The sequence below is a fragment of the Chaetodon trifascialis genome, chromosome 22, assembly GCF_039877785.1.
Source record: "Chaetodon trifascialis isolate fChaTrf1 chromosome 22, fChaTrf1.hap1, whole genome shotgun sequence".
NCBI classification, from domain to species: domain Eukaryota; kingdom Metazoa; phylum Chordata; class Actinopteri; order Chaetodontiformes; family Chaetodontidae; genus Chaetodon; species Chaetodon trifascialis.
In genome coordinates, this window is record NC_092077.1 from 4735893 (window position 1) to 4751390 (window position 15498).

General features: G+C 42.0%; 1 protein-coding gene across 2 annotated transcripts; it reads left to right on the plus strand.

The window, feature by feature from the left end:
- Positions 1–1043: 1043 nt before the first annotated feature.
- Positions 1044–15498, plus strand: pnpla3 (patatin-like phospholipase domain containing 3). Of its 2 annotated transcripts, none has more exons than XM_070991647.1 (9): positions 1044–1383; positions 2535–2767; positions 2881–2946; positions 6899–7108; positions 8997–9057; positions 9182–9358; positions 9465–9597; positions 9736–9843; positions 13220–15498. In XM_070991647.1, the coding sequence occupies exons 1-9, from the start codon at positions 1197–1199 to the stop codon at positions 13458–13460; spliced, it is 1416 nt and encodes a 471-aa protein (XP_070847748.1). In that variant the 5' UTR covers positions 1044–1196; the 3' UTR covers positions 13461–15498. The 2 variants fall into 2 exon arrangements, with proteins under 2 accessions (XP_070847748.1, XP_070847750.1); XM_070991649.1 differs by having other exon boundaries at positions 1097–1383; positions 2535–2623; positions 13220–14432.

Genomic DNA, 15498 nt, shown 5'->3' on the forward strand with positions numbered 1-15498 from the left:
AATTTATACATACAATTCTTGAATTACTTCATATATAATAATACCAATAACATAAACAGTATGCTGCACTAATAATGTTTTCCATAGGCTATCACTATGTGCCTTCGTAATATTGCTGAGAAACATGATTTATTTAGAGACACTACTGATTCATGCCTCATCTCTCAGTTTCAATGCTATAAAAATGAATGATTTGTCAGATAGTGAGTATGTGTGTGGGTGAGCCTGATAACTGTTCTATGTTTAACTATTTGTCACTATTCATAAATGAGAAAATGGAAACTCTATCCTTATTTCAGACTGTTCAATAGTGTGCTTATGCTTGTTATGATGGCATGTACCTTTGACCAGTTAAACCACAATGCATTTAATCATTACACAGAAGTGTATTAAAGCCCCCGTTTACCCTCCCTCATAGCATTTATAACTCAATCAGTCAGTCAACATTAAGGACAACTTGATCAATCATCAGCAATCAGTAATCATACATACTCTTCAGGAAATGCTTCTTGAGTTACTGTATTGTCAGTATAATAATATGATAATAAACCTATAGTATTTTATACTTACAATGCTCAATCCTATACTACAATTTTCCTATAATATTCTTATAATGGTTATAATAATATGGTGCACTAAAAGGTTTGTAACTTCGAAGGGACTTTATGTTTTCCTTGTGTCATTTGTTTGTTACTTTGTTAGTTCCTTGTGAGAACTCTGAGAACTGTAGCAAAGGAAACAGCAGCCGGGTTGAGGAATGCTCTGTGTTTTCTTTTTTCTCTTTAACGTGGTCGTGACGTCACTCCGTGTTGTCTATCCCATTGCTGTTGCTGATTGGTTTTTGTGTTTAAAAAGGAGGTTGATGGACGTGCGTTAATCATATCATGCTTTTAGTGACACATGTTGCTTTCACTGTTCCTCGGAAATCTGTGACAATATTCTGTGACGCTACCATCACTTTCAGGTCTGTAAAGTGGCCCCGCGTTCTGGACCGTTCAAATCGGTATACAATATTTCCGACAGCACTTTAAGGCATCACAAGCAGGCGTGTCCCAGCACTTCCTTGAACGGAGTCACTTGTTGGTACGCCGGGTCTCCCAGTCTGCTTCTGTCCACTGAAGAGGCTTGTCCGGCTCAGCCGCAGCGCACTCGGTGATCTGTCCGCTCAGGGCTCCCCAGCCAGGGCATGCCCCGCCATGTTCGACCTAAACAGAGGCTGGAACCTGTCTTTCGCCGGGTGCGGGTTCCTGGGGATTTACCACATCGGAGTTGCCAGCTGTTTGCTGGAGAAAGCGCCGTACCTCGTCCAGGGAGCCACGAAGCTGTACGGGGCTTCTGCCGGTGCTCTGACCGCCTCGGTGCTCGCCAGTCAGTCATCGATAAGTAAGTCACACCGCTTTGGTACCTTGGAGGACAGCGGGCACTATTATTTTTGTTGTTGTTGTTGTTGTTGTTGTTGTTGTTGTTGTTGTTGTTGTTGTTGTTTCGTTTTATTTGGTGCACTACACAAGCTGTTCTTTCAGTTCAGTTGTTGTGGGAGAAAACTGGTTGAATTTTATATTTCTGACCTTTTTTTTGGACTAAACAGACCTAAAAAAGTGATTTCTGGCTGTAGAAATACCAAAGATTATGCTTTCAGACAGTTTTCATGTAGGAAACATTAAGTCTCAGCTTCTCTTGCTCCAAATCACACATGTAGACCTACGAATACAAATTTGAACATTCTTCATTTTTAATCACAATAGGTATATATGTATGTGTATATATGTACTCCTTGCAATTTAAATTGATTTTTGACCCATAATTACACTTTCAGTAATCATGTTTCAGTAAACAGATGGTTGATCATTAGATGTAACATATGAGTAATGAGCCACTATCAGCTTGATAGTACAAAGCTGACAGAGAGAAGATGTGCATCAGGCTGGTGATGACTGTCACTGATACAGTGTATATGTTCAGCCTCTGTTTAAATGGAAAACAGTGGCGTGGAGCCACTGGCTCACAGAGGACACCTGTTTTTGCTGGGGACAGTGTGACTCAGAGGCATCCTTTCACTTTCTCTCTCATGAACAAGCAGTCATAAGGACTGATATCAGCAACACGCACAGTAAGAATGCAGATCGACAGTCTATGCGGTGGATGGATGAATGAGAGAAAACCAAGGGAACATATAGGAAGGGAGATAAGTTAAGAAATGAATTCAATAAAAGCAGGGAAATAAAAAATGTACACAAATACTAATACTAATCCTACCTTTAGCTGCCACCAGTGTTAATACTATGACTACTAATAACAATAATAATAATGAAGTCAGAGTGAGTGAGGTACTTCCAGTCTCCCTACTGGTAATTCTAACTCGTATAATATTGCGGAGGTCACTGTTGGTCACTGACTCCTGGTAGCTTTCTTGAATATTGATCTGGTTGCTGGTTGACACTTGAAGAAGTGTTTTAGGGAATCTTCAAAGCAGATGTAGCTTCAATGTCCCATCTCCTCAGCCTAAACTTCTCCTTTTTCTTTCTCATTTGTAGCTAAATGCTGTGAAGATGTGATCAAGTTGGCAAAAGAGGCCAGGAAGAGGAACCTGGGCCCCCTTCACCCTTCCTTCAACCTGATCAAGGTGATAAAGTCTGGCCTGGATCGTGACCTGCCGTCTGACGCTCATGTGCTGGCCTCGGGGCGGCTGTGCGTCTCGCTGACCAGAGTGTCCGATGGGGAGAACGTGCTGGTGTCAGAGTTCAGCTCCAAAGAGGAGCTCATCCAGGTGTGGTGACACGGCTATCTGTGAAACCTGGAGAAGCCTTTAGGGCCTCCATGAAATGAATCATGCAACAGCAGATGGTTTTCCACTAGTTTAACCCTTCACTCTGTCCACAGGCGCTGATCTGTAGCTGTTTCATTCCCATCTACTGTGGCCTGATCCCTCCGTCCTTCAGAGGAGTGGTAGGTGTCTCTGGTTGAATTGCTTCTCATCAAGGTTTAGTTTTTGGTTTTGGTTTTGAAGATCATTTGAATTGCCTTTGGGCGTGGCTGTGATCCAAAAGCATGTTTATTACATAACAGTGTTCCAGTAGAACCTGGAAACAGACTGCACTGAAGAATGCAACAGGGGAAAAAGGACAAGGTGCAAGATAGTTATTGTGGGGGAAATTCTTGTGAGCTGAAGGAGGGAGTTCACCAGGAGACTTCAGATGTCTTATGCAGAAGTATTTATCGCAGGCTTGATGCATCAAGGAGAAGCTGATAAGCAGCACAATGTCCACAAGTGAACCAAGGTAGTGCCACACCAAATCCTGAACATGTCCTTTCTAACAGGTTGTAATAAAACCCTCAGTGTCACATGTTTCCTTTCTACTGCTTGAACTATTCCCTTTTACAGATATTCTATACCTACCTTCTACATTGGTGGTACATGGATAGTCAAAGCCCAAACAATAGCTCATACTATACCTTCGTATGCTCTGACCTCCAACCCTCTAACTGAGGACACTTTGACCTAACTCCTTATTAAATGTCAACTTCAGCAATCCTCCTAGAATTGGTCTGGTCTATGTCTGTCCAGTTTATCTTTAAGACCTTGGTCGGTAGTAAGAACAGGGGAAGAGATTGCCTATCTGCTGTCTGCTAGAATGGCCTCTAAATACTATGTTAATGTGTCTCTGTCTGAGGTCTCTGTGTTGTCCAACCTTGAGACCTTTAGGCTCCTAACTGTACAAAGAAGGCCTGTGATAGAAAATTCCCTCACAGTTATGAGATTATTTTTATTATTTTTCCAGAAGAAATAAACAGGATGAGTCATTTGTATGTTTTACAACCCTGATTACAACAAAGTTGGGACACTGTGTAGAACATAAACAAGAACAGGATGCAGTCATTCACAAACAAACTGTGTTTAATGACAACAGTGTTGCGCAGTGTTCATGAACCTTGCTCGTGATCAGCTGAGCCTTTCCAGGATGCCCCCTTCATACCCAATCATGATACAATCACCTGTTACCAATGAACCTGTTTACCTGTGGAATGTTCCAAACAGGTGTTTTTGGAGCATTCCACATCTTTCCCAGTCTTTAGTTGCTCCTGACCAAACTTGTTTGAACTGTGTTGCTGCATCAGATTCAGAATAAACAGATATTTACAAAAAATCAATGAAGCTGATGAGGTCAAACATTAAATATATTGCCTTTGTGCCTGTTTCAAGTGAGTATGTGTCAAAAAAGGATTAGCAAATGATCACATTCAGTTTTATTTATGTGTTACACAGCATCCCAACTGTTTTACAATCAGGGTTGTACAAAAAAACTGCAGTAATCAGCTTAGCTGAGTCCTAGTTTCTGATACCAGTGTTTCTATTTGAGTTATCAGCTGCTACTGGACTTTGGCAATGATCTAATTTCAGTGGTTCAGCGTTACTGTGCACAGTCAGCACTTATCAGACATGCTTCCTTTCCTCTGTTATCACATCATACACAATCATTATGAAGTCAGCCATGATTTAAGATGACGTGAAACATAATAAAGATGCAAAGAAGCTTCAAACATGTCAGCACTGAAAGCAGCTGAGGAGTCAGATCAAAGTTAATCATTGCACTGACCAAAAAGATTCAGCTGAAGTGAAAGTGCTGACAAGCGCTGAAATGTTAGGTCAACTTCCGACAGTGAACACGCCTGAGCGTAGTTCAAACTGTCCTTTAAAGAGTGCTGGTGGAAGCAGCTGCAGTGTCAGAATAACAAAATACAAAGATCGAGTCTATCAAAGCAAGAGAGATAGAAGGAAGCAATGAGATGACATGAAAATGCACAGAATAACAACTGAAAGAATGTAGTAATTAGAATCATTTGCAGTATATATAGATTAATTTAGCTGGTACAATAAAAGTTCCTCGTCTGGGTCAACACCCACCCAGTGAAGCCCCAGTCACCACATAAATCTCTGAGGGAAAACAGGACCTCCCTGACAAACGCTGTCTTTGTGGACGTCTCAGTGCGTTTCACCCTCAATGGAGCCAGTTGTCTCAGTCTTTTTGCCAAAGTTCAGCATCAAAACATCACAGGGAACAGAGCGAGTCCAATGGTCTGCTGCTGTACATGTCACATGTATGTAGAACGCGTCCATACATGTCTGTATGTACATGTCCTGTTTGCAGGTAGGGTGTCTGGACTCTGTACATTGTGTACTTTCTGCTGCCTCGACGTGCTGCTGTCTCACAGCAGTTTACTGTGACTCATTCGCTGGGCTGCGTGAGTGTGCAGTAACTCGAGGCGTGACGTCTCTTGAATAACACTTCGTTTTGCCGGCCCACACAGCTGCCTAATACTTTCCTCTGAAAGAAATGATCCATTTTTAGACAGTTCCTTAGTAGTTCCTTAATAGTAATGAACAATGTACAGTGTATTATGATTTATTAATTCATTAACAGCCATGTGTGCAGTACAATAGATATGGAAATTAAGTAATTAAAGGGATTCAATTTCATTAGTTCATATCTGGATTTTAAAAGGAAATTCCTCTGGCAATCAGCAACTACTTATAAAATCTACTTAACTGTGTAACAACTATATAACTTAATTGGTATTTGCAGTGCATACTGTCTCAGAGCAGTACAACAGTACCAATTTGCATTTTTCTCCCAGGAAACATCCAGGAAATTGTTATGAAATGACAAGACTTGTAGAATATAGTTACCCAGTGTTCTTCACAGCCAATAGAAAGCAGCTCAAATCTAGTTTATTTATACTAAAGCCCAACTGATACTGCGTTTCTGAGGCCCATTCTGATTCTTTGACTGTAATGTTTATTTTTCGGCAAACTGTGAAGATATATGACAACGATGTGGATGTTTCACAGTTAAAGAACACTAAGGGTCTGCAGCCATGCTAACAGTGCTAATACTGAGCTCAGCAGTCTAACATGCCCTTAAAGGCGAGCATGCTAACATTTGCTACGTAGCACTGAACACAAAGTACAGCTGAGGCTGTTGGGAATTTCAGTGGTTTTGCAGGTGGTTTGGCCATAAAATAAAGTACTGGTCAAGTTAAAAAAAAAAAAAAAAACAGATTACATGTTTCATCCTGTGGGGAATATGAGTGAGTGTACGGATCCAGAAGTTGTTGAGATACTGTGGATCAAAGTGGAGGACAGCCCTGGCATCAGTGTGCTTCACTGCTTGTTGAATCCCATCCTCTTTCTAAACTCTCTCCACATCTCTTCCTTCCATATCTTTTTCCCTTTCCGTGCTGCTCTTTCTAGTCACTCACCGTTATAGATAAGAGAAATGTGTGGTCATTTTTAAAGCCAAACATAATTTACAGTGTCTCAAAGGGTTTCACAGGCCCACAACAACCACTCCACAGAATGTTAATGCTCCAGTGCTGACGTAATGAACCCAATATTACTCTAAGAGGTTTGCTAATTTGAGTAGAAGTGTCAAAATACATATTTGTATACTCTATATACACATTGCATGATGCTGACCTCCTTTTCCTCACTGACCTATATTCTGCCAGGCTGGCAGTTCAGAGCAGAGCGGCTTCATTTTTCAGCCGTTTAGTCGGCTGACATCATCTCTGCTGAGTTGAGAGCGATTTTATGACTGGCACTGAGAATAAGGTTAATTCCCTCTCTCTGACATTTTATGCTATTAAAATGAGAGAGTTGTCCTGTCATTTACCCACGTTCCAGAGCTGGAATCAGAGCATGTGACCAAAATTTATGGATGGCTTTGAGTCTGGCCTCATAATCAATAATCAATATGCTTCACTGAAGCCTGTTCTGCAGTGGATGACACAGACTGACGTGTGCATGGGGTGAAAGTATTGACAAAGTTTAAACCGCTTCAACTTTTCAATGGAAGTGCGTCGATACATTATCTCTGTCTGTCTCTTCCTGTGTGTCTAGCGTTACGTGGATGGCGGGATCAGCGATAACCTGCCGCAGTCGGAGCTGAAGAACACCATCACCATCACCCCCTTCTCTGGCGAGAGTGACATCTGTCCGCGCGACAGCTCCACCAGCTTCCACGAGCTGCGCTTCACCAACACCAGCATCCAGATGAACCTGGGCAACATGTACCGCCTCAGCAGGGCCCTGTTTCCGCCAGAACCCAAGGTAGGTCGTGCTTCAGCGTCAGAGGGACCTTCTGCTAGTTCAGATGCAACTGAGCTGCACCAATCAATATTTTTACATCAACAATAGATCAAGTTACTGTTTAACCTGAAAGGAATCACACAGTAATGAATCACCATCCAAGTCTGCACTTCAGCTCTAACCTTCCCTTTCACTCATTGTTTTGGTTTTCAGACCCGCTGACCAACACAAAGACAAAGTTAGCGATTAGCTGGTGAAAAAGTGCATTTAGCAGCTAAGTAGCCAAATAATATAGAACTTAATGAGCTAAGCTTAATGTGCACAAGTCAACTGATGCAGCTTAAAAAGGAGTCTGTAACACGCAGAAGTCAGGGGATACATACTCTGTACACTTTCCACAGCTTTGCTTCGATTGTTTTCATCAATTTTCAGCAAAAAAAGAGGTTCAAACTGTGACCAAGTGGAACACTCACAATAACCTTTCACAGTTCCACCTAAATCTGATTTCTCTTGTGTTGGTCAAGCACAGAAGCTGTTTCTACAGCCTTTTGAAACACTGTCCCAGACTGAACAAGAGAGACTTCCCCCTCTTAATCTTCCTCCACTCCCTTTACCCATCGCTGACAGGAGGTAGCATCAGGATGTGCCCTGCAGTCACTGTCCTTTATCTCATGTGTCCTCTTGTTATTCCCTGTCGCTGTGACGAATGTTAGGTAACCTAAAGATAAGGTGAGCTTTGACCTTGCTGGGGCAGAGCTGTTTGCTGTGTTGTTGTTATGCAGTGTGGCTCCTCGGCGATCCCTTCACGTGTGCGTGCCTGCTACGCTGTCTGGAGCCTGTGATTATGTAATTGGGTGCACAACTCTGTGTGACGCGGGCATGTGTGTTCTTACTGCATTCCTAGAGGCAGGAATTACCTCCTGGTACCACGGCATGCAAAAACAAGTCGACCCACACATGCTTGCTTAGCCGCTCAACACAAACTCTGGTCAGGTGCTGTATTGACGTGCATAGGAACACAGCATTGAATTCCAGCCATTGGATGAGCTGTGAGCACCTCTGCTGATGTCAGAGCGCTCTTTTTTTTTTTAAGATACTGCTCTTATGCAACATAACAAACTGACCACGATTGCATGGCTGTATCACAATGACAGTGATTAGGTTATCTGAACAACGCATGGCCGGGGCTTGCCTTTGCATCGCCTTTGAGATTGATGCTTTATCAGGAAATATAACTAGATTTCACAGATATCCCACTTATTTGGAAATTTGTTTTACATTGGAAATACGTTTATTCACTTTTTTGCAGAGAGATAAGACATTTGATGCCACTGATATGTGCGTGCATTCATAATGCATGTATGTAGGATTAAAGTTGTCAAAATAAAACAAATCAACCAAAGAAATAAAATGAAATACAATATATAGTGGGTGGCACGGTGGCACAGCAGGTACTGTCACAGTAAATGTGTACATCAAAGGGAAATACACATAACGGTTGTATTGCATTTCACTTGTTTTGCTTGATTTGATTTAATGTAGGCATCTTAAATCTTCCATACAGAGAGCTGGAGCCCAGATGCATTAGGTTAATTTACAAATGGTTCCATGTAAGAAATAAATAAATAGATAAATAAAAACAAGTGTTGCTTCCTCATTGATTTGTATGTATGGTTTAAATGAACATGATACAGCATGTTAACTAGTTTTAGTTATTAGTGTACTTTTGGACTTTGGACAGTGCCACAGACATGTATATAAGAACTGAATTCCAGTTTTCTATTATTGATCCTTTTTGTAAACAGGAAATTCAGCTGATAAACATGACAAAGACCATCAACACGTGTCACTGATCAATAATGTCAAGTCAATGAAATGCCCTAAAGATTTTTGTTTTTCCTCTCCACAGGTACTGGCTGAGATGTGTCAGAGCGGTTATATGGATGCTCTTCGCTTCCTTGAAGAGAACAGTAAGTATTCTTATCCTGTGTTGCCATGGCAACTGTAATAAACTTTCCTGTTTACGAGGCATCCCTATCAGTCTGTATCCTAACCTCTGGACTGTGTGACTGATGTCATATTTTGTGGCGCCAGACCTGCTGATGCTGGAGCATCCCACCTCAGGCCCCGCCCTGCAAGAGAGCCCGTCCGACTGCTGCTGCAAGCATACAGAAACCACCAAAGAGTGGATGCTCCGGAGGCTGCGCCTGCTGCGCAAACAGCACTGGTGGCTGGATGAGCAGATCGTTCTGCCTACGCCCATCAAGAAAGGTGTGGGGTTTTGGGGAAAGGCTGAAGATGGCTGATTTTGTAGTGCCTCTTTAAATGATGGCGTCATGCCGTGTGGTTGACCTGTCCTGCTCTCTGTCTCTGTCAGTGTTCTGCGAGGCCTGCCAAGACAAAGCTGGCCTGTATGCCAAGGTGACCGAGATGCTGCCAGTGAGAGTGGCCTCCTACATGCTCATGCCATACACACTTCCTGTGCAGTCAGCCTACTCAGTGGCCCAAAGGTGAGCGTAGGTCTAAACAATGTCTCACCTTTAAGAGCTGTGCACTTTAGAACCATTACCACTCATCTTGTTGCCCGTTTCAGTGTTAAACATCAGTTTAGTGTCTGTTCATATAAAGTCATTTCTGCTCTGCCCAAGGTTTGTGGAGTGGATCCCAGAGGTGCCAGCTGATGTGAGCTGGCTGTTTGGGGTGGCAGGTAACGTGTACCGGCAGGCCTGGAGACGAGCGCCAGCCACCTCCATGAGGTGACGAATGATTTTCTGTACAATGCAAACAGTGATCAGGTTCAGTCACACCGTTATCCACTCTGTTCATCCATTGCACAGGTTTTTCAGGAGTTTCAAAGGTTTTTTATTAGATATAAATGAGGAACAGTAAAAATAAATATTTAAAAGCCAAACCCAGGTATCCAACTGATACTGGACACACATGCGCACAACTTAAACCTGCACACGTTACCCTGCATATTACCAACAAAGACGGTTGTATGAAAAAATAGACATAAAATTACATCACAGTGCAGAGGACAAAATATGTAGGGAGATCGACCCTCGTCCAGTCCAGCAGGAGGCGGTAATACACCTGAAGCTGTTGGTTAACTGGCAAAAACCCCCAAAGAACTTCTGCACCGTGACAGTTTAGTTACAGCAGAACAGTTTAGCCAACATCAGCTAACCACTATACAGAAACATCACAAACACGTGAAGGAATCATATTTATGAAATGTGAATGAGACCATTGACTTCGCTGGCTCCAGCTCAGATCACACACAGATCATTCAATGGTTCAGCTGATCAGGGATCAGATGAAGGCTACAGCAGCACAGAGCTTCTTCTTTTAAATAGTTGGTATAGAGACGGCTGGAGCCATTTTCATCTTGTTGGTTTGATGAGAACAACAGCTAATTTCAGTGTGATTTTAGTGTCATTTTAGCTGCCAAGAACAGAGGAGACGGACTCTGGATGCACTGACACAATCAGACAGTGAGTGGTTTGTTCTGCAGACTGCCACTGTGCACGCTAGAGCCTCAGGTTTCTCAAGAAAGGGCAGAAAAGCACACTTAATGAAACATTCACAGTCTCAACTTTTAAGTGGAGTGACGAATTTAAAGTTTCAAACATAACAGCATTAGGAAGGAGGGGATGGATCTCGCCATTTGAATTCTATAACCCCTCGAGCCTGTGAGTAGGTGAAGACTGGCAGGCGAGCAGATATTTTAAGATTTCAGAGAAGGTTTGCAGGACTGATTTCCAAAAAAAAAGGAAGGAAGGTCATCAGCGTTGCAACGTAGGAAGTGAAGTCACAGATCAGTGCTTGTTATTTTCCTGATCCACCTCAGGGTTAGTTTGAGCCAGTGGCGGATCTAGGATTTAAGTAAGGGGGCCATCAAGGGGCCACATTTCTCACAGAGGGGCACAGGGAAGTATTTGTCCAACATGCATGCAGTCACATTTATGATTAAGCACACCCAGTCACACCAACATTTTAAGTAAGTAAGTAAGTAAGTAAATTTTATTTATAGAGCACTTTTCTTAGATAACAATCACAAAGTGCTTTACAGTGTAGGTAAAAGCAATAAAATAAAGAGGATATTGGACAACAGCATAAAGACAAACAACGACACAACAACAAATAACCTCACAGAGGCCCCAGAGACATTAACAATGAAAAGAGAGGTTTTAAGTTCTCTCAGTGGACTCAATGCAACATAAGGTCACTGGGATTGCGTTCCAGAGGCGAGGGGCACTAGCCTGAAAGGAGCGATCACCTCGTGTTTTAAATTTGGTGCGGGGGATCATCAAGAGTTTCTGGTCTGATGACCTTAGGGAACGTGAGGGAGAGTAGGGTCTCAGTAACTCGGTTATGTACAGAGGAGCTTGATCATTGAGGGCTCTGAAAGTGAGAACTAAAATCTTAAAATGAATCCTAAAAGTAACTGGTAACCAGTGTAAAGAGTATAAAATTGGGGTGATATGATCCCTTTTTTTAGAGCCAGTTATGAGCCTTGCTGCTGCGTTTTGCACAGTCTGAAGGCGATTTACAGCCTTTTTGATAAAGCACTTAAAAAGAGTGTTACAATAATCAATACGAGATGAGACAAAGGCATGAATTATCATCTCCATTTCAGATTTTGAGATCATGGACCACAGTTTGCAATATTTTGCAGGTGATAAAAGCAGTTTTTCACCAACTGTTTACAGTGGTGATCCAAGGACATGTCCTTGTCAAACAAAACTCCCAGATTACGTTAAACTTAAAAAAGTGTAGACAGTAAAACTCGTTTTCAATTTCACATTTGAGGATGTGAGCAGCTTCAAAGGAAATAAAATAGTATTCAAAAACATGTTTCACAATTTAGTATTCAAAAACATGCACTTTTTATCTTACATTGGACAAGTATAACCTGTTCTTACTTTTTGCTGATCACAGAAACCACCAACACTGTCAGTTTGAGAACATCTCTCTCACACACAGTACCATTCAAGCTAATTTTGTTTTGGAAATATGATCGTGCCATACTGTCCCAAAGGACAGAGACAGAGAAAAACTGGTGCTGGATCACATGTCCTGGAAGATCTTATTGACCCAGACAAATGGGAGATATCCCAGTCAAGCATTAAATTTGTTGATGGAACATATTTTCTCATGTTTTTGTGTCCAAGTGACTAATGGGGACTACCATTTTTGAAATTGGTCCAGTATTGAATGCAGCCAGCAGCTGTGAAACAGGCTGTAATCTCTCTGAATCTCTACACGCCATCAGTGTTTACTAAGTGTCTGACAACATTATGGAAAGGTTCCCTGCAGAGAGAGACCATTTTGTTTAACCAGAAACAGCCACTATATATCGCTCTCACCAAAGCCACCAGACTCCATTTACAGAAACAGTCATTTTAGCATTGTAAAACACACTTCATTCAAACTGGACAGAAACAAAATAAACCCACCAAAACCTTCTTTGTTCATCTTTCACTGCTCAACAATCACCACCAGCTCTGGTTTGGTCCAATTAAGGTTTTCAAAGCATTTTAATCCCTTATTCTGGCTGTTCTGGAATAAAACCTCAAGAGTGAAGGGAACAAAGAAATGCTTGGCTGCAAATAGACAATGAAGTGAGGGAGCTTGAAAATGAAAGATTTTCCAAAACTGTACAAATTAGGAAGAAGTGATTAATAAGTGCTGCACTCCATTGTGTTCCGCCAATGATTTTTGGACATACATAAGTAGTTGACAGCATTTGAATGTGTATGTTAAACAGTTCTTTAACCATACACTATCTTCATGCCCCTGGTCATGGGAGGCTATCTGCACAGTCATCTGTACTGGCTTAGTCTTGGCACACACTTGTGGACTCTAAAACCCTTACTGATGTCTGACTGACCAGAAGCATGATGACTCAGAGTGGCATCATTTCACCAGTGTTTTTATTCCTGGGTCATCAGAGCAGTGCAGTAGAACATTGGGTCCAATCAGACATAGATTACCCAGAGCTACTCAAATGTTTGAATCTCTTTGGCATCGGGGATTGACATATCACAGCAAAGTATGTTACCTACACTGTGCGGTGTTTTACAGTGGAACTGAACCTTGAATTGCACATCTGTGTGATTGACTCCACAGCGAAGCGAGCCAGAGGAAATGCTTGAGCGCGCCTCTTCTACCCTCGGAGTGCGACAGACCCATGCAGAGAGACGACCTGCCTGCCCTTTCCTCACTCGACCTCCATGGCAGCTACTGGGAGATCCCCAAATCTACCTCCTCTTCCTCCCACAATCATCCCCACATCTCCCCATCCTCTCCACAGCAAGTCTGCTTCTTTGTCGGCTTGCAGGATGAACCTCACAGCCACGCAGCGCAGTAAAGCGATGCAGGACCCGCACTTTAACATTGATGTGGTCAAATTCCAGTCTCTCTGTGAGGAGCGTGTGGATGGATGGGTTGTAAATTTTGATAGCCAATCCAGACAGCACAACTGGATGTGTTTTATGATCTATTTTAATGTACAGCATAGAAATGTCTTGAGTTTTTCAGTCCTACCACGCCTGCCACTGATATGAGTTTGTTTAAAACACACTCAGAAGGAGCATTCATTCCTTATTCCAGTACAGTTGATCGAATCAAGATGTCTGTCTCTCCACAAGTGGCTCTATCTGTCTCTTTGTCCTTTTGATTATGTTTGTTGATTTGTACAGTTGTGTGATATCTCCAGGCACCGTATGACAGATTTTTAGATGACGTGATGCAACTTCTGGCAGCCATATTGGAGGTCTGCCGGCCTCATTTCTCAACATGTGTAATCTCACCAGAAAGGGAACTTCTCACTTTGACAGTATTCCCTCAGCGGCTTTTCAGCCCTGCCGATAACTTTGGTGAGAAGATTGCTATCATAACTAATAGAAAATGACAAAAGACAGAAGTAGCAGTAAACTAAATTGTCCTTTAACTGAGACGATGTCAAAGACTGGACAGTAGAACTCTGTAATGAAACATATCTACCAAATAAGACTCACATCACTGAGCAGCATGTACGTCCAGGTTAATATAGGCCATTTTCTACACTTGAAGCTAGCAATAGACCTCCTAATGATGGGATGGGATATTTTTGACATGACTTTAAAGCCTCTCTGGAGGCTGTTTTTTTGCCAAAATGAGACACTGATGCTGCCTGTGCTGATCAGGAGAGTGCAACCAGTGTTATTCCAGATCAGTGTTGTCAGAGTTTATGTTGTGACCTTCAACTTGTAAACCTCTTTTATTTCTCTTACCACTCGAGTGTAAAGTTATGTTAATGCAATTGTGATATTATCTTAATGATTAAACATTTTTAAATTGGTTGCAGGCTTTATTTGACTGTCTTGCACCAAATGCTGACAAGTTCATCCTCAAGAACTCCAGGATAATTAAAATCCATTAACTCAAGCTCTAGCTCCTTGAGGACACCTCTCCATCTGCCTACTTCAGTTTCCAGTGATAAGGTGCCAGTTCATAACGGAGCACACTGGAGCACATCTACCTTCTCTGTAAATGAAATTTTACATATGTCTTTGATTTGAATCTCATTTTACAGCGCTGGCTGTCCACATACCCCTGCAGCAAAAATTGCCTTAACACACAGTTGCACAGGGATGGCTATATTATGGAAGGGACTTCAAGGATTTGGAGATTCCACAAAGATTCAGCTGAACTTTCTTGCCTTTGAGATAAGTATGGCAGACTGTCTCACTCAGCAAAGCAAGAGCTCCAGGAAATGAAAAGGCAGACTGTCTCAAAGTATGGTGTTAAATTTTGAGGAGAAGCATCACAGAGGACCTGTGGACTCCATCCCACAAAGTGCATGTGAAGCACTGTCCAGAGTGGACTGCAGCAAGAGAGATGCAAAAAGCATGGCCACAAAGGCATCATCAGGGTCAATCTAAGCGCTCCTTTAATAGTGAGAAAAACTGCTTCAAGAGCTTAAAGACTGAGTGACATTTGCATGCATGCGCACATCCAAACTCACACACTCTGTCCTGCAGTCATTGTTGCTTCATGGTATATTTTCAACGAAGACAGTCGGTTCAGTTTTCAGTAATGTTGAGCAATTGTTGTTCTCACACTTGTCTGTACACTGTACATACAGTTTCTCTTGGTTTAATTATCTTGTGATGGGTTGTTACCATTAAAATGGATATGCAACTTCTTTAAATTCTATGCTGTGCAGAAATTGTTTTATAACCCTAACCCTTTAAAAGCTGAAAAAACAAGAACATGAAGTTAAAAAGATGGTATGCATTTTGGGCATGTTTTGTGGAAAGTATGTAATTATTTTAGAATTAGGGCCGTACCGTTTCCGTTGTTGCACAGTGTTGCCATATGCTAAAGTACCCACCCCCGCAAAAAAATAAATAAATAAATGTTTG